The sequence below is a fragment of the Mastomys coucha genome, unplaced genomic scaffold, assembly GCF_008632895.1.
Source record: "Mastomys coucha isolate ucsf_1 unplaced genomic scaffold, UCSF_Mcou_1 pScaffold14, whole genome shotgun sequence".
NCBI lineage: Eukaryota > Metazoa > Chordata > Mammalia > Rodentia > Muridae > Mastomys > Mastomys coucha.
The window spans coordinates 27,857,274-27,879,167 of record NW_022196896.1 but is presented as its reverse complement, the minus strand read 5'-3'; the positions used below and the strand labels follow the sequence as shown (position 1 = coordinate 27,879,167).

Below are 21,894 nucleotides of genomic sequence, written 5' to 3'. Positions count from 1 at the left end.
TTGCTATTACTGTATTTTAGTTAACAAACTGGTCGCCAGTTGAAAGGCCGTATTAAATGCAACTTGGTGCTTAGTTGGTAATTTGTTCTCTGTTAAATTGTTGTAGAGTGTTTTACACAACCTCTGTAGGGCAGAGCCGCCTACAGTAACAGAGTGGAGGGAGTAGTCACTCCATGAATATGGGTGCAGCACAGTTGCCTTTGACCGGCTCTCTCTCATGCACAGATTACTTTTTCTTAGCAGCCAGAGTGAATGCTTTGTGGCTTGAGGGACTGTGCTTGTCTCCATAATTAACCACACAATCAGGAAGTCATAAGCACAGCCCTTCCCTTGCCTTTCTGTAGTGTGAGGTTTTTCTTGTTTTTAGTAATTTTTCTCACTGTTAACTTTGGATTATGTGGTTTAAAAGGCGGGGGGGTGGGTGGGGGGGTGGGCAGAAGGGAGTGTGTTCCCACTTGCTTTTGCAGCACACGTCAGTTGGATTAGCGGATACCACTTTCTCTTTTTTAGGAATCTGTTGATGCAGAAGGCCCAGTGGTGGAGAAGATTATGAGCAGTCGCCTAGTGAAAAAGCAGGTGAGTGCTGTGTGCAAACGTGGGAATCCGCATGTGGTGATCTTCCAGGGTTTTTGCTGCATACTGACTGCCCTTTTAAGGTTCCATTGTGGTGCTGGGTATGGTGGTGGGTGCAGGGGGATCAGGAGTTCGAGGCCAGCTTGCTCTACATGTGACCATTTCTTTAAAAAAGCAACAAAAAAAAACCAAAGAAAAGCCCAATGATGACGTCCTGTGATATTTCTGATCCCTCTGATATACTAGCCCAATACAAGCTGGGGGATGGGTGATTACTCTGGAATGAAATCAGAACTCTATTTAGCAGTGACATTAAGATGTATCACCCTGTGTAACCCTATATGTAGAAGGTAAGAAACTCAAAAGAGGTCAAAGAAATGTTTAAGACTTACAGATATTCAGACTGCCTTTTTCATAAAAAAATGTTCCTAAGAAGGCCTTGCTTGGGAGCTCCCTATAGAAATGTCCTCAGCAAGATCTGTCCGTCATTGGGGCAAGCAGACGTTTTTTCAGGCTGCTTACAACTTTTTGCATATATAACTTAGTGTCTCGAGAGTATCTTTATTACCGATACAGTTTATATTGATAAGCAAAAGTGCCTGCCAGTGGGCAGCAGGTAAGCTCGTGGCCAAGGGATGGAGAACTCCAGTATTTTCCCTAACCATTATAAATTTTCTGCTCTGTGTTGGTTGCCTTCCTGCCCAGAGTGGGAAATGCTGACCTTGTATCTCTAGAAGTAGGGACTGTGGCTATACGTCAACCAGGCAGGCCTGAGTAGTTCTCCATATTTTTGAAATATAGAGCAAATGTGGTTTCTTTTAGTAAAATGAATGCAAAGTATAGTTTCCCAGTGGCCAAGAGAATCATGGGACTTAGGTGCTTGTCTTAAAGCTTATCAACTATCAGATGAGGGGAAGTAAAGGCAGACGAAAACACCGCTACCACTGGTGCAAAGTCGTGGTGGTCATAGTCACTTAGCACAATTACTCCTGTTAACGTGTCATCTGTCAGGGCTGAAGAGGTAACTGCGTAGTCAGAAGCACTTTCGACTTCCAGAGGACCTGAGTTCAGTTCTCAGCACCCTTTTAGAGTGCTTCAAAACCACCTGTAACGTGACTCCAGGTCCAAGTGATCTGATGCCCTCTTCTGACCTGCAGTCACACTGCACGCATACTGACACATACATAAAAATAAAACTTGCATTTTTTAAACTAAGAGCTCATTGATGTACCCTTGCACCAACAGTGGGCTGGTGTGTACCTCTCACTAAGGTTTGCTGTTTTCTTATGTACTCAGGATTTACACACTTATCTGCTTGTACACCACATGCTCCTATAAAAACTACCCGGAGCAATAAGTCAAGATACTTCAAGTGTGGCAGTGGGGTGTGTAGGATACTGTTGGTGACTGAGTTTGTGCTTCATGCCCTGATGGATCAAATGTTAAAAACCAAGCCAGTCTTGTCACCTGTTGAAACAGGCATGAGCACTTCTTAACTCCTTAGAAAGGTTGCCTTTTCCTAATGTCTCTAGACATTAGTTTGTGAGTACAGATATACGGTTAAATTTAAATAGTTGGCATGCTCGAAGAGTGGTCCCCTTCACTGAATTGATGTGACTTGAAGAAGATAGCATTTGCATGGGGTGCACTAATGTCTGTTGACTTGATAGAACTTCAGCAGGCATACTTAGCGGGTTTAGAGCTGAGATTCTAATTAGCTCAATCATCCATAGCTAGTGAGATCATACCTGGTGTGGGCATGGCTTCTCTTTCTGTTTTGCCTACTTCCGAGAACTTAGTTTTTCCCCTCTGCCCACCTTTACTGGCAGGTACCCATGGATTATGAATTGGTATTACCACCATCTATGAATTTTTTTCATTGCTACTTTATAACTGTAATCTTGCTACTGCTATGAATTGTAATGTAAATATCTGATAAGCAAGATGCCTGTTACGTGACCCCTGTGAAAAGGTTGTTTGACCCTCAAAGGAGTCATGACCCACGGATTTACTGGCTTGGCGAATCTGGGAATGGAGAAAATTAGTGGAAAGAGTTCTTGGGAAGACCGAAGCTGTCTGAAAGCACGGAGAGTAGAGAGCCCCCAGCTCGTCTGTTGCTGCTGCCTCTCACAGGCTCCTAAAAACCCATCAGCATCAACAGCCACTGTTCTCAGTGTCCGCTGCTTTAAGTTATCAGTTTTAAAAATTGATAACGGGACAATATTGCATGTGGAAACAAAAAAGAAATTTGAGATTTTCCTGTGGATTCTAGCTGTGCTTCCTATTACCATGAATAATTTAAGAATTCTCTCCCTGGGAGAACCACCTCAGCTTAGCACACCATGACAATGGGTGTGGCTTGGCACTTAAATATTGTCCTAAACACAAGTTAATATCCCCAAGACCCAGAAGAGGGGTCTTGTATATGAACCCCAAGGTATGTTTGAATGTGTGTGTGTAGATATTTAGAGTGTATAGGTGTTTTGTTTTCCATATTTAGTTACAGCACTTTCTACATGCCATCTATCTATAGAAAATAATCCAAGTCCTTTTTTGGATCATAAGGTCAGAAGTATCTTAGAGCCAAATTCTTGATAAACTATATTCTGTCCCTTAAAATTTATTTTTCTTTAACTTGTTTAACATGATATGTTTTCTCTTTAAGAACTTACTTTAGATTCCAGGATAATTGAACCAAACAATAAAAAAGTAGAACATTTTATAAAATTAAACTCTTAACCATATTCTCTAGAATATCTTTATTTTCTCACTTACTAGACTGTGACTCACTACCTCTGTTTGAGTATGAAATATGTTACACCAGAAGCAGTTTATTATTTTTGTCTGGATAATTTTTCAGATTTTGTTCATTATTTGTATAGTTCTGAGTAGGGGAGCTATCTAACCCAGAAAGGCCAATCCTTCTTTGAGGGTGCAGGTTGTCATGTGCTGATGGCTGTTTCAGACCACGTTAAAGAGGTAGGCTCCTTGCTTGATGTAAAGGTTTTGGTCACACAAACAGTGATACAAATATGTTAATACAGCCAAAACCTCGTTTCATGTAACCTGTAAAGATTCCTTTACATTCACTCCTGAGAAAGGGAAGGACTACCCATGTTTCAAATGTCTTTTGAATGCATGAAAATACTCAGAGCACTGCCGGGGTAAACAGTAGCTGGCCAAGGAGTGATGTCAGGGCTGTGTGTGTCTGCGTGTGTGAAGCTGTGCATGACACCCCATTGAGTCTGCAGAGTAGGATAATTTCTGCACACTGGTAATGGTAGTGTGGGCTGTTGGAGGATGGACAAAGTAGATGTCTTTAGTGAATTCTTGAAGAGAGTGGTGAATCAACATACTATCAATAAAGCGTGTACACATTTATGTAAAATGTAGTTAGCAGCTGTAGTTGAAGCTCCACAAAGCGCCACGTTACATGGATAGCCAGTTAAACAGACGATAGCATTGGTTTACTTGGGGACGTTTAGAAGATACAGGTCCCACGGCGGTTCTTCACCAGTTCCAGGTGCTGCTAACCAGAGTCTCAGAGCCCATTTGCTTCTCCCAGACAGTTCTAGATATTCTTGCCAGGGATTATAGCAGGTTCCTCCGGGAATAGGTGATTGTGACAAGAAAGTAGGTCTTACTACGTTGGAGACAGATGGCTTTCAGGAAGCAAAACAGTGCTAGAGTATAATCAAGTTCCACTACTGAAGGTTCAGGTCTGTGTGTTTTAGTGGCAAAATTATGGTACGCTGAGCCCATTAGGACCAAGGCAGAAAGGACAGCATGGAAGAAGAGAGAAGAAGTGACATTGCTTATAGACGAGGGTTGGTTTGATCCCACCTGGAAGGTGTGCCATTTTCAAAAATTCACAGAAATATGGAGGATTGCACCCCAGGTTACTTCAGACCCACTTTGAGTTGACTTTAGGACATGCTGTAAGACCTCTTGCTGGCTGTCTGCTTTCATCTTTAATTTCCTACTGGAGGCTCAGTTTTTGTATAAACGTAATATATCTTGAACAGAATAGGATGAAGAACCAGTGGGGTTAGAGATGGGGAGTTAGGTCCTAGGTGGATCATCACTTAAGCAAAGAGAGCAGCGAAGTGACTTGGGCTTTTGTACTGCCTCTTGTGGTCTAAGCAGTCATTTCCTTTCATTTTTGATACATAGAAGCTGGATATGTTGATTTTAAAAAGCTGTCGTATGGTTAAGGATCTTTCATGAGCCCACTAGAGTAAAACAAGATGGTGGTAGGTGTTGGCCACGCTCCAGAATACCTAGGCTTCGCACTGGTGAGAAGCAGTTTAAAATGCATGTTTAATTGAAACTGATAAAAGGTTTGAGGAAAATTTAAACAGGTTATAGTCTTTAACTGTTGTTTGAGTATTATGTATAGAGGCCAGCAGGAGCCCCCATGTAAGACATGTGCCCTCTGTCATCCTCCACACTGGCTCTCCTGTTTGGCCCGGACGGTGTTCCTACTCACCCTCATTTTCTTCAGAGATCCCACCTATGTGTGAGCCTCCAGGCAGGCTCTCCAGCTCTTGTAGGAACATAAAAGAACTTCCTGAAACGTGGGTAAAAGATGTTTATGATTTACATCTTTGCTTTATCTGCTCAAACACTTGTAAGAAAATGACATATTATGAATCGTTTCACACCCTAAAAGCAAAATCCAAGAGGAAAAGAGAGAGATTTCTAAACTATAACATTGATGTTGTCTTCAGTACCTTCTGAAAGCAGTCTGACCACCAAAAGCTCTTGACTTGGCGGACATGCATCACAATTTTAACCCTCCTAAATGTGGGATTGGAAGTGTTAATTTTATTTGGCTGTCGTGTGTGTGAGACATCTTGTCTGAGAGACTTTAATTGTTCCACTGAGTAAAACTCAAACCATGAGTAGTGATGCCCCGAGTCCCACCATAAGAACAAGGTTTCCTTTTATATGGTTTCTTGTTTAGAGTTATTAACTATATGGAGAAATAAATGTCTTTTAAATATTTTAAAACATTACAAAACCCACAATGTAAAGTTGCCATGAGGCAGCCAAAAATAATACATATGGCATTCAGGAGAGCAGTTGCTAATTGGCTGCTGCCTGAGAAAATGGTACACTTGGCGTCTACTTAACACTGCGGGTTTGGCAGAAAGCCAGGCTTGGGGTCAGGTTGTTGTGAATGAAGCTGCGTGTGGTTAGGGAGGAGTTAAAATGATTCATGCTGTACAGTCACAAGCATGTTGAGTGGAGTAGCGTGCATGTGCCTGAGAACGTCAGTCCCCACGGCACAAGCTGCCAAGGCGTCCTGTGCGCGCCTCTTTCCAGGAAGGCCACCTCAGGCGTTGTGTCCTCATGTGGGAGTATGTGGCTGCTTTTGAAATCTCCAGTATATGATATTAAAGTGTGTACTTCAATCTTCTTTTCATTGCAGAAGGAATCTGGTGAGGAGGTAGAAGTTGAGGAATTTTATGTGAAGTACAAAAACTTGTAAGTAAATTGTTCCTCTTTTCAGTGGGAAGGGCATACCCGGACTACGGGACATTTTAAGAATTGTGAACATGGAGAGTTCGATATGGTTTCTCTGGTGCCTCAGAAAGACAGTTCCTCCTAACTTTGTTATTTGTGGTACTTTGCAGATATTTTTCTAGAAAACACTTAATGTGTAAAAGTTAACTAACTTTCTTATATAAGGAAGAAGGTTGTTTGTAGACAGAAAGAAACATCGGATGTGATCATTGTGAAATAAAGTAAAAGTTGCTCGTCCCCAAAGAGAGGCCCTCGCTCTTTGCAGTTGCGCCTGCATCCGTGATGGGCGCTCTGTAGCCCTCAGAGGCCGCTGCATCCGTGATGGATGCTCTGTAGCCCTCGGAGGCCCAGCAGCCCAGGATGTCGTCCTCAGGCTTCGATGCAGTGAGCTCTTTGTGGATTGCTCCAATATTGGTTTAGTGGGTTTAGTTTAGTTTAGTCTGAATCCAGAGGGAGAAACCCAGCTGCCTTGAGCTATGGCGTGGGATCTGTGAGCTCACGTTGGCTAGCCAGTGCGGGTTTTCAGGATTGGCCGTTACCCTCCTGAAGAAGACTGCGGCTCGTCCTAACCTAAGCAGGCAGACAACTAAGGGCAGACGCCTCACCTAAGCAGGCAGACAACTAAGGGCAGACGCCTCTGTGTGCTTTGCTCTTCTGAAGGCAGACCCTACAGCCGGGTGAATCAGTCCTGGGTTTTTAAGGAGGATTTTTAGGAGTTGTTGTGAAAACAGCCCCAGGAAAACGTGACCACTGGGTGCCATGCTTCTCTGCTTTTGTCCCTTTAATCTACACTGTGTGAATACAGGGTCACTCTTCTGAGGATGTAAGCAAAACATTAAGTAAAAAGATTAAGGTGTCTTTCAGTCTTACTGTGAGAGTTAATGAAGCAAAGTCTGGCAGTACAGCAATGAAATGCACAATACTGATGTTAGCTGCCATCAGTATTGTGTCCTCATGGTGAGTTTATGTCTATGCACATTGTTCATATGAGGTGATTTCCCGTGGGGAATCCTTAAGGAGAGAAGCTGAGTAGGGGTAACCTAAATGAGCTGCAGGGGGAATTCCCTTGAATGTGTCAAGTCAAATGGAGGACTGAGGGTAAGTGTGGATTGACGTATAATTGTACCAATAGATGACAGGCATCGGTGACAGAGTGGGTGGGACCCAAGGGTTGCCATCCATTCCCCTGTGGGAAGTTCCAAGGACAGTGCAGGGCCCTGTACCAGGCACCGTTGCCAAGCCAGGAGAAGAGTTATTAAACAGGCAACAAGAAGTTTAAGGGGGTGGGGGAACTAAGCTGGTTTTCTGTGCACTGTTATGGAGATGAAAGGGAAATTACGCTTTCAATAGAGGTTTTTATTAACTTGTTTTGATGCTAATTCAGATTTGTAGGAAAGCTGCAAAACTTGTAGGGCAGTTTTTTTTTATTGTGATTAATCTATATCTGAAATACTTGGAGATTGTTAAATATGGTAATGCTTACTAAGTCAGCAGTCATCCCTTCCAGGTGGAATATTTGGGCTTTTAACTTAAGGATGGCCTTTATTCTCTGCCCCGGCTAATCCATAGCCGGTGGGGTGGGGGGGTCATTTTATTGAGATTTGAATTCTTCTCTCTGGTAATAGTATTTATTTTGCTCATGTCACTACAGATGTAGTGGTGGGAGTCCCTTTAAGCTGGCTCTGTCTTTCCCTTAACCCCTGTGGAGTACCTGCGCCAGTGTGTTCCCAGCTCATTCCGTCTCTGCATGTTGCAGCCGTAGAATCAGTATTGGTGTTTTCGTTAGACAGAGAATGTGGGAGCCAAATGTGAGCTGTGAGCTTGCTCACTGCTGCCGAGGAGTCACTGTCTGTAGACGTTGCTAGGATTGGATACACACCTGCAAACACACGCACACGTGATCTGCAGACTCGTGAGGTTGTTTACTATATATTCGTGGTTACCTCTACCTATGCATCCACCCGCCTCACAACAAAGCAGTGCCCTCGCTGACAGTCCCAGCACTCCCACGGGTACCCTCTCCCCTTCCGCTCTCAACAACAGAAGCTTGGCTCTTCTCATCTGTTTGTTGTTGTTTTCTTTTCTTCTTGCCAGTCTTAAAATATACAGAAAAGGAATTAGGAACTCCTAGCTGAGCTGCTGGTGGTATGTGCCTTCAGTCCCAGCACTTGGGAGGAGGCAGAGGCAGGAGGATCTCTGAGTTGGTCTACAGAGTGAGTTCCGGGACAGCCAAGGCTACACAGAGAAACCCTGATGAAAAAAAAGCAAAACAAAATAAAAAGAGACTTACTAGCCGAGTTTTTGTTTCTGTTTCTCTGTTTAGAATGTTCTATACTAGGTTCTCAGAGTTAGAGGTTCAATACCTTACGGAAAGCTCCCTTAGTTCCAGGGTCTCCATCACTTTATGCTTACTCCATACACCATTGAGTTGACCAGTTTTAATTTACCATTTAACTTTATCTTAGACATCTCCTTTGTATTTTTAAGTTGGTGAAAATGTTCCCACGAGTCAGAAGTCAGAGCTATATACAAAGATAGTCAGGTAAGAAGTGTCCCTTCTGCTGTAACCAACCATTGAATACCAAGCTTCCTCCTGTACTTTTTGAGTAGCAGGTATATAGGTAGGTATGTGCACACATGTGTGCACATGCATTTCCCTGTCTTAAGAGGTTGTAGAGCATTAATAGATTCTTTGCTCTTTTCCCTCCTTCAGTCCTAGTCTGATTCAGTCCTATCACTACATGAGTCTTTTGTGGCAGTCCTAGTCTGACTCAGTCCTATCACTACGTGAGTCTTTTGTAGAAGGTATGCTGACTTTTCTTTTTTACAGCTGCATAGTATTCCACTGCATGATAGTAGAGTGGCTGTTCAATCTCCCAAGTCTGTGACCTTGGCATTTTGAAGTGATAGACAGTGCCACGGTGATTTTCTCACGCATGCCTATATATATTTTCAATTGTTGGATATTTACCATCAGGGTGAATTAAAAAAAAAAAAAAGGATAGCTATATGAAGGCATAAAAAAATACATGTGGTTTAAAAATCTTGTAAATTTCCATTTGGTTGTTTGCTTTGTGTGCACACATGTGAGGGTACATGCATGTATGCCACTGAACATGGTGGTAATCAGAAGTCAGCTTTCTGGAGTCAGTGGATACCGAGGACCAAATTCAGCTGCCTAGGGTTGGCAGCAAGCACCGTATTCCCTGAGCCTTCATGCTAGCCCCATGCTACTGTTGAGAGCTGTACCAGACTCCTGCATACAGAGGTGTTCTCAGCCTTCCCAGCATGCTGTGCTGCCTTATCAGTCTCGGTAACATTTAGTTAACATTTTCTCTTGACTGTAAGAACACCATTTCATAAGTTTATGACCATCTTTTGCCACTTCTCTGGGTATGCATTTCCTATGACTCATTGTATTTAGTTTATAAGCTCTTTAGACATGAGGGTTATCAGGCCTCTCTTGGGCCAGAAGCCGCCAGGGACTTCACTTGCTGTGCTGTTGTCTTCTAACTTTTTATATTTATTACAGCATGAATTTTAAAGGCGAAATAACTCAGCACTCATGGGCAAACCTGACAACCTGAGTTTGAACCCCAGATCCCACAAGGTTGACAGGAAAATGACCACCAGAGAGTTGGTTTCTTACCAACAGTGGTATTTGACCTCCACATGTGTACCACCCGACCCTTCCCAGCTCCCCAATAAGTTTGAGAGTTCTGTAGTTAGATTTATCATCTTTTGTTGGCGCTGGCTTTCCAGTCTTTCTTCCCTATATCGCTGTGAAGGTAGAATTAGCCCGCGCTTTCCTCTGCTATACCCATGGTTTTTTGGCTTCAAGGCACAATGTGTTTGCTGTTCACGCTTGTCAACAACAGAGGCCCATCCTGAGAAACACACTGCCATTGAATTCCCTCATTGTGTGGATGTCATAGCATGTCCTTCATTAGACCTAGATGGTTCAGGTCAGAGTGTCAGTATGATGCTTTGATTCAGTCAGAAGATGGGGTAAAGATGAGCTGTCTAATGCTGTCACCACTGTATCATGGCTTGTGAGTAGAAGTTCATTCTACGTACTGGAAAGGGTTGCATACTAAATGCATAGCTAGGAACATGGTTGTTGTCGGCATTAGTATTACTTACTATATTTAACTGTATGTGCTACACCTTCATGCAGTTGGTAGCACAGTAAGTTTCCACTTGTTGCCACAAACACATGAGTAACTTAGCGTTCCGTGGCATTACAGTATTTATGTCACCTGGCCATGGGAAATTTTTAGGTCCTTTATAAGATCATGGGACCACCGTCTGCCTCATATGTAGTCTGTCGTAGATCACAATGTTAGATGGCACACGACCACAGTTAAGTCTTTCCTTTCCACAGTGTATCTATTTGTATCTATGTATCCTCTCTTTTTCTCTCTTGTGCATGCTCATGAGTTTGCATGGAGGCACGTGTACGAGTATGCATGTACATGTGGGTACATGCATATGGAAGCAATGGGAGTCTTCTTCAATCTTGTTTTACCATATTCATTGTGTCAGGGTCACCAATATGGCTTTCTAGCTATCCTTGCCAGACAAAGCTTTGCCTTGTGAGCTCTGGAATTACATGTAGGCTTCCATGCCCACCTGGCATTTGTGTGGTTCTTTAGAAATACAAACTCCTGAGACTCATGTCTTAGTTAGGGTTTAGTTAATAACTTAGTTAGGGTGTGGGCGGAGTCAGTGCCTGCATCAGAGGCAGGGACTGCACCAGGAGCCATGGAGGATCTGTTTCCCTGCTTGTTCTCCTGGCTTGCTCAACCTGCTTTCTTATAGAACTGAGTATCACCATCTCACAGTGAGCTGGGCCCTCCTGCATCAACCATAAGTCAAGAAAACGATTACAGACCCTCTTACAGGCAATCTGATGGAGACATTTTCTTAAATGAGGTTTCTTGTTCCAGATAACTGTAACTTCACCAGCAACACCAGCAAAACAACCCTGCAATAGACCCCATTCTTAACTTGATATACAAACACATTGCTTATTAAATCCTTCTTGTTCATCTCTGAGATAATCCAATATTAAGCATTCCAACTCATAAAGTCCCATACTTTATAAAAATTCAAACATTTTAAAAGTTTAGTATCTTTAAAATGCCCAGTCTCTTAAAAGCCTCTGTAAATACCCATTGTCTTTAAATATTCCAAACACTCTTAATGGTTAACTCTGACTCAAGGCAAAGTTATAATCAGATCAAAGCAAAACTGAAGTCTAGCAGTGCGATAAGTTCAGTGTCTTACGTGTGGGGTTCACTCTGGGCCAGTAGCTGCCTAATGCTGTGACCCCTTAGTACAGCGCCTCATTCCGTGGTGACTCCAACCATAAAATTAATTTTGTTGCTACTTCATAACTATAATTTTGCTACTGTTATAAATTGTCATGTAAATATCTGCTATGAAAAGATGGTCTTAGGTGACCCTTGTGACCCCATGGGGTTGTAGCGACCCCACAGGTCACGACCCAGTACTTTATGGTCTCCTGTCTGTAGGAGCTGAGCAGCCTTTACTTCTGACTACACCCAGCTTGTCTCAGAGACTCAGCCTGGCTCCACTTCACACCTGTTGCTGTCCTTGGTCGTCAGCTCATGGTACCGACATCTCCAAGATGCTAAGATCTGTGATATAACTGTACTACTCTCTTACCAGTAGCTTTTCTTAGGCTCTCTTCAAGGGCTCTGACCCTGCCACATGATGCCCAAGCCTCAGTTTTTAGCTCCATGACCCGTTCAATTCTGCAGCTTCTTCTGCTATTGAGGCTGCACTCTGCTCATGTCCTTTCCTGGCTTCTCTCAGCCATTCTTCGTGACCCCTTCATGCTTTCTAAACTAGTACCACATGTGAGACTCTTACCCACAAATATCACATGTAGCCTTGGCCCCCTCTGGACCACACAGCTTCTGCGTGCTGACCTTTAGGAAGCACTTCCCAGGAGGCTTCACTTCAGTGATGCTGGGTTCTTTAGCACGGCTAAAGCCCCAACCAGCCATAACCACAGATTCTTAATTCACACACTGACTGGTGCAATAATGGTTAAGGGACTCTCAAACTTCCCTCTGAAACTTCACAAGCCAGGCCTCCATCATCTGCATAGCTTTCCACAGTCTTACCTTCCAAGCTCCTATAGAATAGCCCAGTGAACTCTTAAGCACTCTGGCTTTTCCATCCCAGAATGCACCCATTACCACACTCCTCCTCTAAACCACATGGTCAGGTTTGTCACAGCATACCCCACAGCCTAGTACTGATGTCTGTCTTAGTTTAAGGTTTTTGTTGCTATGGTAAAATACCATGACAAAAAAAGCAACTTAGCAAAAATGTCCATTACTGAGGGGAGCCAGTGCAACACTGTGGAGGTAGGAGCAGATGCAGAGGCCATGGAGGGGTGCTGCTTACTGGCTTGCTCCTCATGGCCTGCTCAGCCTGCTTTCTTTTTTTTTTTTTTTTTTTTTTTTTTTTTGAGACAGGGTTTCTCTATGTTGTGGAGAGCCGAGCCCCATCAAGAGGCCTCGTAAACAAAGCCCTTATTTGGCTAAGCTACTGCTATTGGTTGCTTCTACATCTGGTGATCTATCTGCTTTTGCTACATGGCCCATTGGGATTGGCTAAGCTTGAGAGTACTCAACAGCCGAGGGTGGGCCAGGAGGCGGAGCTTAAGTAAGCTCCAGAGAGGCAGAAGGCATAAGATTAGAGCAGGAGGAGAAACAGGCAGGAGAGAGAAGCCTTGTAAAAGTTTCCTGAAATAAACTGAAAAAGGAAGAGCTCGTGTAGTTGCGTCTTTCTTGCTGGACGAGGAGGACGCAACACTATGTAGTCCTGGCTGTCCTGGAACTCACTCTGTAGAACAGGCTGGCCTTGAACCCAGAAATCCACCTGCCTCTGCCTCCCAAGCACTGAGATTAAAGGCATGCACTACCATCACCCGGCTCAGCCTGCTTTCTTATAGCACACAGGACCACCAAACCATAGATGGCATTGCCCAAAAGTCAGTCTCTTGGAAGTATTTTGCTAACTGCAATTCCCTCTTCCCAAATGACTCTAGATTGTGTTAAGTTGACAAAAACCAAACCAAATGAAACCAGAAGAGCTTGTGTGTTGAGTTAACGCACTACTCTGAAGTGTTGAGAGCCTGGAAGACGCTCCTGTGATTGGTTTCTGTCTTCATGTCTCAGCTCTGGTTCACTTGGGAACTGTCTAGTGTATTTTAGTACCTGGCATGTTTCCTAGGGGCTCCCTGTTCTTAATGTCTCTGTGGGTCTTGCCGCATATTTATTTTTATACAAGCAGTCTTGTATGAACTTGTCTAGTTCCACAAGAATGCTTACTTATATTTTTCTCTACACTGAATTACACTTACAAATTTATATTTTAGAATATTGACTTCGTACTCTATAGAAAGCCAACAATCATTTTAGTTGGTTCAGTTCTATGTTCATGCCTTTTTAAGAGTGTGTAAACATTCCATTATGCACATTTGTATAATTTGTGTTAAATTTACAGCTAAATCCTTTTGTCTTTGTTGCTGTTATGAAAGAAGTTTTGTGCAAGCGTAATGCCCTCTCATTGGCTATTTTTGTGAATGATGTCTACTTATTAACTTCTGTGTGCCAGTTTTATTTTCTTTTACATTACTGAATTGCTTTATTCTTTGAATTAGTTTTCTGAATTGCTTGTGTATGTGTGTGTGTGTGTGTGTAATCATTTAGTCTGTAAATAGAGATAGCTTATTTAATGGCATTGGTGCCTATATCAGATACGATACTGCATAATAGTGGGTATCCGTATCTTTCTTAGCCCTGATCTTTGTGGAAAAGTCTCTGTGTATCCCTTGTCTGATAAGACTTGGCTATATGGCTAAAGCCTACATATTTAATTATGTTAATGAAATAGCAATCAATTCCTATTAGTCTGAATTTTAAAACAGCTACTATAAGTGTTGAATTTGATTCAAGCAGTGTTGAGCACCAATAGGAATAATTGTGTGATTTTTCTCCTTAGACATATACCAACATTGCATACTTTAAAATAGATTTTCTAACACTAAGCCAACTGTGTCATTACTGTAGTAAATCTTACTTTCTTGATTTTTTTTTCTTCTTTGCCTCTCCCCATCTGGGGGTATGGGAGGCTGTCTGTCTGTCTGTCTGTCAGATGACAGCTTGTAGGAGTTGGTTCTTTTCTTTCACAGTGTGTGTTTTGGGAATTGAACTCAGGTCATCAGACTTGGTGGCAAGCATCTTTTTACCACTAAGCCCTCTTGCTGGCTCATCTGCTGTCTTCTTAAAGCGGTATGGGACATTTGCTAGCATTTTACTTAGAACCTTTCACCAACATGTAGAAATAGATGTAATTAATTTCCCCTTTATACCATCTTTTTCAACATTACATATAAATATTATTTGTCATTTCTTTTAGAAAAATGTCTTGAAATGAAGGGTTTTTTTTGCAAAGTAACGGCAAGCCATGTTTTTATAAGGCTTCACTGAGGTTATTTCATAATGCATTTTTCTCATAATAGATCCCTCCATGAACATTTGTCTCACGGTTTCAGTGCTAGGTAGTCTGCTTTGTTGCCTGAATGAACAAGAGGCAGCAGGCAGCCTTGGACTCTTGCTTCCTTCCCTTCTCATTCTCCCTGTTACGCCTCCATGAGTTATCAGTGTCCAGGAAGAAAGTGGAGCTTCTGATGGAAAATTTCATATTGCAGGTGGCAGAGCAGGGCCAGCCTGTGCCAGCCCAGGTGCTGTGTGCAGGTTGGAGCCTTTCTGGTGGCCTCTTATGTCTTTGTCCCCTTCTTAAGGCAAAAATGTTAACTGCCCATGTGTTTTTTTCTGTCAGTTACCTAGAAGACTAGAGTAGATTACTTGATGTTTTCTGAATATGGTTGTATTGCTTCTTATTTACTAGAAATGTGTCCAAGTTGAAAACGGGCAATACCTTAGTTGTTTCTGTTGTTTCCTTACTACTCGTGATAATTGTTCAATTGTTGATGCATGCACATTTGGTCTGTTTTCTGAGTGTATGTTGGGGGTTATATGAATTCATATCTGTGTAAGGCATTTCTGCTTAAAATACTTCTCTCTTTCACTTTAGTGTTTAATCAGCCCTACATTTAAAATACATACTAGGACATAAATATCAGTAGGAAAGGGTTTCAGAAGATTCTGCAATCACCACTTAATCTATATGCAGCACTATCTTGACGCTAGAAGAGTCGTAGATCCAAGTGTGTCCCTTTCTTCTTTCTCAAACATGATGAGGCGGGAACCCAGAACCTTGCACATGCTTGTACCGTGATCTGCTACTGAGCTGCTTTGTTTTCTGAAGATGGGATTTTTCTATGTCCCTAGGCTGATCTTGAACATACTCTCATCTTCCCTCTGCCTCCCAAGTGCTATGATTTTAGATATGGACTCGCATACTTAGTACCAGCTTTTTAATGTCATCACTAGAAAGAAAAGCAAGGTGATGGTAGCTGTTAGGGGCAGTGATGGGCAGATGGGACAATGTACTACCAAACGATCATAGCACAAAGGAGCACAGCGTGGGAGGTATTACACAGCATCAGTTGTACTTATAAGTCTGGTGCAAGCAGAAGGGAACATTCAGAGGATGCTCAGGTTCAGGTTAACATCTAAAGGGACATTGTTCCAAGCATTTAGAAGAACATAAGCTAACAACAGGAATGATGGTTGAGGGTCATGGGCTGGAGCCAGAGCTGCACCTGGGGCTAGTCCTAAGGGCCTGTGCAGAGTTGGGGATACTGACGTGATCTGTTAACCTAGGAATACAACTTGTTATTGGGCTCTTTTCTGTTTGATTGTTTGATTTTAATCTTTAAGTTTTTGGTTTTGGTTTTTTATGGGTAATGGATAAAGCCCAAGGCTAGGTAGATAACAACTTTTCAGTACTGTTACATTACTGATTTTCATTTATTTTCAAATTTAGTGGCTATATTGGATGTTGCTTGGCATTTTCTGTTATTAAGTAGGTGTGTGTGTGTGTGTGTATCTCTTCTGGTGATTTTATTTTTAATAAGACATAAATGAGGTAATTACTTTCTAAGTGTTTTAAGAGTGTTCCTTTCCTGTTCCAGCTCCTATCTTCATTGTCAGTGGGCATCAGTAGAAGATCTGGAAAAAGACAAGAGAATTCAGCAAAAGATAAAACGGTTTAAGTCAAAACAGGGCCAGAGCAAATTCCTTTCAGAGGTATGAAATAACCTGATTAGTTTTTGAGTTTTGAATGCTTTCTTTATCAAAAAATTCCAGGGTTTGAATTTTAGGACCTTAAACTGTTAACAGAAACTGGTTTGGTACTGTTACTTACACATTGGTTAACTGGTATCACTAAAATTTGTAAACAGGAAATTTCTCATTCTTCCTGTTGGCTTCATCTAGAAAATGCTTTTCTTATGACATGTGGAAATAGCAGTGACGGTGTGATTAATATTGTACAATGAGCATGCAGCTGAGAAATGAACAAAGTAAGCAGATAGAAGTCTGCGGAGAGCAGGCCAAAAGCTTCAGTATGGAGAGTTACGCTGACAGGGATACGTGCTGACGGGGATACGGGGATGGTGTTTGCTCAAGTTTGTGCCTCTTACCTAGGTCACGAATGCTGTGTGTGCCATTGCACAGAGGGTAGGCAGCATCTCCTACCCTTTTTCTCTTTGCCCTAGGTTATCAGTTAAAGATAGACAGAGATATCTAATCTGGGGAGAGGACCAGCTCCTGACATAGTCAGTTATGTCTCAAAGATGCTTTCACAAGCTGCTTAGCTGGCTCTCTGGACTCAAGATCACTAACTGAACATTCAAGTACAAGACAAGAAGATTTAAAAAAACAACAGCTCTTTAACTTCGAAGGAGATTACTTGATGGTTTCTTAGCTGTTCTCCTGAAAGAGTTAGCCAGGCCCAAGCTTGTTGCTTGCAAATGTGAGTCTCTGGGTTTGGCCCTTCCACACCAACAGGGCAAAAGGCAAGAAGTAAACAACTAAAGCCTTAACTGAATATAAGCTGCGAAGGATAGGGCTGGGAAATGCTGACAACTGCACAGCCTTTCAGGTTTCCCTTTTGCAGAGATGAGGAGATGAGATGGCTTCGAGTTAGGATTTTGATGCCATGAGATCTCATGAGAGTCTTGGGTCAAGTGGGTGCTTTTCTAGAGCATGTCCTCAGGGTACCTGCAGGCAGATGGGCAGGCAGCCTGGGGTGCCTGGTGCTACTTTCTCTGGTCTCACCCCACTGCCCTGCTGCCCCAATAGCAGTGAGTGCTTGACACTGGGAGGCTCAGGCTCCTGAGTGTGATTCAGTTCTCTCACCTAGGAGGATGTTAGGGAGGTGTTTCTTTGAAAGAGTGGTCTGGAAAACAAAACAAAACTCTGCACTTCTATTTCTTGTGCCCCTTTTTATGAAAGTTAAGCTGAAATGTGGAGATACTGGGGTGAGCAGCATCACCAGAGAGAGGAGCCATATGTCCTGTTGACCTTTTGTGAGGCTCAGCAGGAGGGAAACAGGGAAGCTCAATTGGAGCTTTCCCCATCTTTAAATCATGGTCCTGTTTATTAAATTCACTTGGACTCTGGCTCCTATATTTACTCACTCCTTAGGGATTGTGCCTGGCCCTACTACACAGCCTATTTCTCTGAACTTGTTGTCCACACGTCACTTGCACCCAGGATGCAAAGCATCCTGGAAAAATGGTAACTTAGAAATCTTAGTTCTGTCTGGAATGAGAGTTAGCAGGAAAGAATACAGCTCTGCCCACCCCTTCCCCGACTCTGTTCCTTTAGGATTTCTGGCTATGGCTGCTTTTGCAGTCTTTGCTAAAGCTTAGGCTTCCTGACTCTCCTGAACCTTCAGTCTATTCAGAAATAACATGTAGGCCAGGAAGTCCATCTTAGGGATGCCATAGATAGAGCGCTCCCTCATTGCAAGGGGATGTAGGAGAGAATAAATTGGGTATTGGCTATGAAAGCTCATGTTGGAAAGGAAGTGGTCTTACAGAAAACCTTTGCCATCCAGGACTAGTTTGTGGAGTATTTTACTGCTTGTGTAGTGTATAAATAATATGTATGTGCTAATTACATAAATCTAGGAGCTTTGGCAAAGCTAAATTCCTCAGAACGTTAACACTTTAAATCAAGTGACCACTGTAGTATATTCTTTTTCTTACTGCTCACCTCTGTGGAAAAGCTGAAGGCAGCAGAGGCACATTTTTGTGTCTGTGTTGCTTGGTTCGTAGTTCACAATCCAAAGCACACACAGGTTGGGCATTTTAAATGGGTATAATAGCTAGAGTAACAGAGAATGAGGCATAATTGACTCTAAGCTGCCTTTTGCATGTGAGCATTACAAAGTGTTACTAAGCTAATCTATAGCACATGTAACTATACATCTTTGTTTCTGACTCAGATCAGACCCTTCTCAGATGTTGGCTTCTTAAAATATGACATGGCCTTTAGCTTCCATGGGAGCCACAGTCTGTTCTTTCATATGAACCATAACCTGCTTGAACCATATTCTATTCTCCTATTCTTTCTAAACAAGCAGTATTACTTTGCTTTTGTAAACATTGTTAAAATATTAGTTAAATTTGTTAAGCAGCCCTGTTTAAGATTACTTTGAATTCTTTTATGAGAACACTCAACATTCAGTACAATTAAGTTATTGGAATGTTTAAGATTAGTGGGACGACTGTTATTCTAAGTGAGGTAGTGATATTGGTTGGCAAAGATTTCCAAACATCCTGACCATGCTCACAGTCCAGTGTGAGACCTGCTGGTTTCAGGGTTAGTGGCTTATGCTAACATTCTGTACATGGTGCTTTGTAGCATTCTGAGATGCACTCGCACGTACTGTGTGGTCCCGACTCTTCGCTACAGACTGTACTTTCAAGAATGCTACATGTATTGCATGCCATAAGCCTTTTGGATTGCCCATTAGTGAATTGTAATTTCACACTTCATTTGAAATATTCTTAAACATTCCCTCACAGTAGAAGGTTTCACACAGTAATTAAAATACTCAGTTAACAAAGTCTGAGAAGTTTGATTTCCTCACGGGGAATGATTTTGTTAAATTGTAGCATTTCAATTAATATAATAGAAGATGTCAAATACAAATTTTGTGTTGCTGTGACCCAAAATATTATTGCCTAGTGAAAAGTGAAATACTGTGTCTCTGAAGAAATGAATGAGCATTTAAGCCCTTTTTCCTTCTTTGGAACAGATTGAGGATGATCTTTTTAATCCAGATTATGTGGAAGTTGACCGGATAATGGACTTTGCACATAGCACAGATGACCGGGGCGAGGTAACAGAGATTATTTGTGTTACCCAGGGTGGCTCACATATGTTGACAGAAGGGCCAAAATCAAGGCCTGAGCCTGGTCAGAGCCTCCACCACCAGGCTTTTAGTCTATGTTTAACTGAAACTTAATGACTTGTAATTAGTTTTGTGAGTTAATAGGGCTAAATAGTTTTTATGTCAGTCTGAATAGTTTCACTTTTAAGTGGTTTCTATCTGAACTAGTTCTATACTGATCAGTAAGGACCTCGCAGATTTTGTGTACGTGCGTCTTGTAGCACAGAGCTTCCCTGGGGAAGTGTTAACACACCTGTAGTGGAAGAGAGTTTAACATTAGTTGGCACTTGACATCCTTAGCAAATCTAGTGACCTTCACTTAGTAAGTAAGGTGCCTTGGGGATAATAGAAAGGACTTCTTTTTGAGACCTCAGACCTGGCTTCTTCGTGTTGCCATGAGCTCTGGTTTTCCTGGCCTCTCCATGGAACTGAGGTGTCTGCGTAAGTGCTCAGCTCTTTCTTGGCTTGGGAGAGCCTCCTAGGAGCATCGCCTTTTACTATAAACTTGTGTAATGAAACTTGCAGAGTTCCAAAGCCTGTCTTGACGCCCCCTCACGTTTGTCTTGGTCAGTTGCTCTTTAAAAATACTGTGCCATAGCAGATTTACATTGTCAGCAGATAATTTGGATGAGTCAATGGACCTTGATCGTGACCTGAAGATAAACAGAACCAAGTCTTCCCTAAAGGAGACAACAAGAATTCCCACTGACTCAGATCACCCAAAATAGTTTCCCTTCAGTCTTCTAAAATTCACATTCACCACTTTAAAGTGGCTGAGTACAAGCAGTATCATTTTTCCCTTGATGAAAAAAGTAGATTTGTCTAATACATTTCTCTGTTTTTCACTCGTCAAGGAACTATTCAGTTATATAAACAAATGTGCTAAGATGGCTTACTATAATAAATCCAAATCATGTAATTGATGAGTAATTAGATTACATAAAAATTAACCTTTGATTTGGCTTTTTGGTATTCATTAGCTACTCCTTGATATTTTGTCATGAACCAATGATTCAGATAAAAAGCTAATTTCTTTCTGTTAATACCCAATAATCCACTTTCCAGTGTACACTGGAGACTACTTTCAGTGCTTATAGTTTTAAAATGTGGGCAATTGAGTCTTCCCAATGCTGGGGGCTGTCTTGATCAGGGAAGCAGAGTTCATGTCTTTTCCTTAATATATAATATTTGATCAATGACTTTAGTTCTGATTTGTTTGAACCTGGCCCAGCCTGTGATTCACTATCTGGTGAAGTGGTGCTCACTCCCTTACGAAGACAGCACATGGGAGCTGAAGCAGGACATAGATCAAGCAAAGATCGAAGAGTTTGAAAAACTCATGTCCAGGGAGCCAGAAACCGAGCGTGTGGTAAGGACTGGCTCATGGGGAAGGGTTTAATTTGGGCATAGCATAGTGGTGTAGTCGTTGAGAAACCACTAATGGGATTTACTATATTTGGAACAGGAGCGACCTCCTCCTGATGACTGGAAGAAATCGGAGAGTTCCAGGGAGTATAAAAACAATAACAAACTCAGGGAATACCAGTTGGAGGGAGTAAACTGGCTACTTTTCAATTGGTACAACATGTATGTAAACAAGTTTCTTTTTACTTTTCAATAAGTGCTGTAGCTCATATCCTTTGTAGTATTAGGAATATTAATTTTAATGCTGTAATATTTTTAAAATTCAAGTGTTGGAATATACTTAATTTATTTACCAAATAAATCAACAGATCTATGTAGAAATAATGTTTGTTTGTTGGGGACTTTTCTTTGAAGTATATTTTGTTGAACTAAGAAAATAGCTAAGGTGGTATAGGGTATGCATTGATGGAGTGTAAATTCTGTAAAAAGAGAGTGACAGCTAATAATCACGAAGCTTTCCTGTCTTTTTCTTTCCTAAAGGCGAAACTGCATTTTAGCAGATGAAATGGGTTTGGGAAAAACCATCCAGTCCATTACGTTTCTCTATGAGATATATTTGAAAGGAATCCATGGCCCTTTTTTAGTAATTGCCCCATTGTCCACGATCCCCAACTGGGAAAGGGAATTCCGAACCTGGACGGAGTTGAACGTGGTTGTGTACCATGGGAGCCAAGCTAGTCGTCGGACCATTCAGTTGTATGAAATGTACTTCAAAGATCCCCAGGTAAGGCAGTGGGCTGTGCATACTGTCTATGCTTTAGAGGGTTGAGTACCCAGATCTCTGTGACCTGGGAATAGAAGCCTTGATTTCACTTACTTGAGAAACTTACTTAAGATTTCTTATCCAATGCATGTTTGCACAGTGGTCCTACATCTGTGAATACTGTTTTTAGCATTTGTCATTCTGATTATTAATTATAAGGAGTAACTTTACTTAACATTTGGTGACCACGA

General features: G+C 42.0%; 1 protein-coding gene across 9 annotated transcripts in view; it reads left to right on the top strand.

The window, feature by feature from the left end:
• The window catches only part of Chd7 (chromodomain helicase DNA binding protein 7), a 181,525-nt gene that overhangs the window by 120,586 nt on the left and 39,045 nt on the right, over nucleotides 1-21,894 (top strand). For all 9 annotated transcript variants that reach the window (XM_031366666.1, XM_031366675.1, XM_031366672.1 and 6 more), the window contains 7 exons: nucleotides 511-576; nucleotides 6,008-6,063; nucleotides 16,244-16,358; nucleotides 19,381-19,464; nucleotides 20,747-20,884; nucleotides 20,981-21,102; nucleotides 21,421-21,664. In XM_031366666.1, the coding sequence (XP_031222526.1) occupies nucleotides 511-576; nucleotides 6,008-6,063; nucleotides 16,244-16,358; nucleotides 19,381-19,464; nucleotides 20,747-20,884; nucleotides 20,981-21,102; nucleotides 21,421-21,664 (825 nt within the window). The remainder of the gene's footprint in view (nucleotides 1-510; nucleotides 577-6,007; nucleotides 6,064-16,243; nucleotides 16,359-19,380; nucleotides 19,465-20,746; nucleotides 20,885-20,980; nucleotides 21,103-21,420; nucleotides 21,665-21,894) is intronic.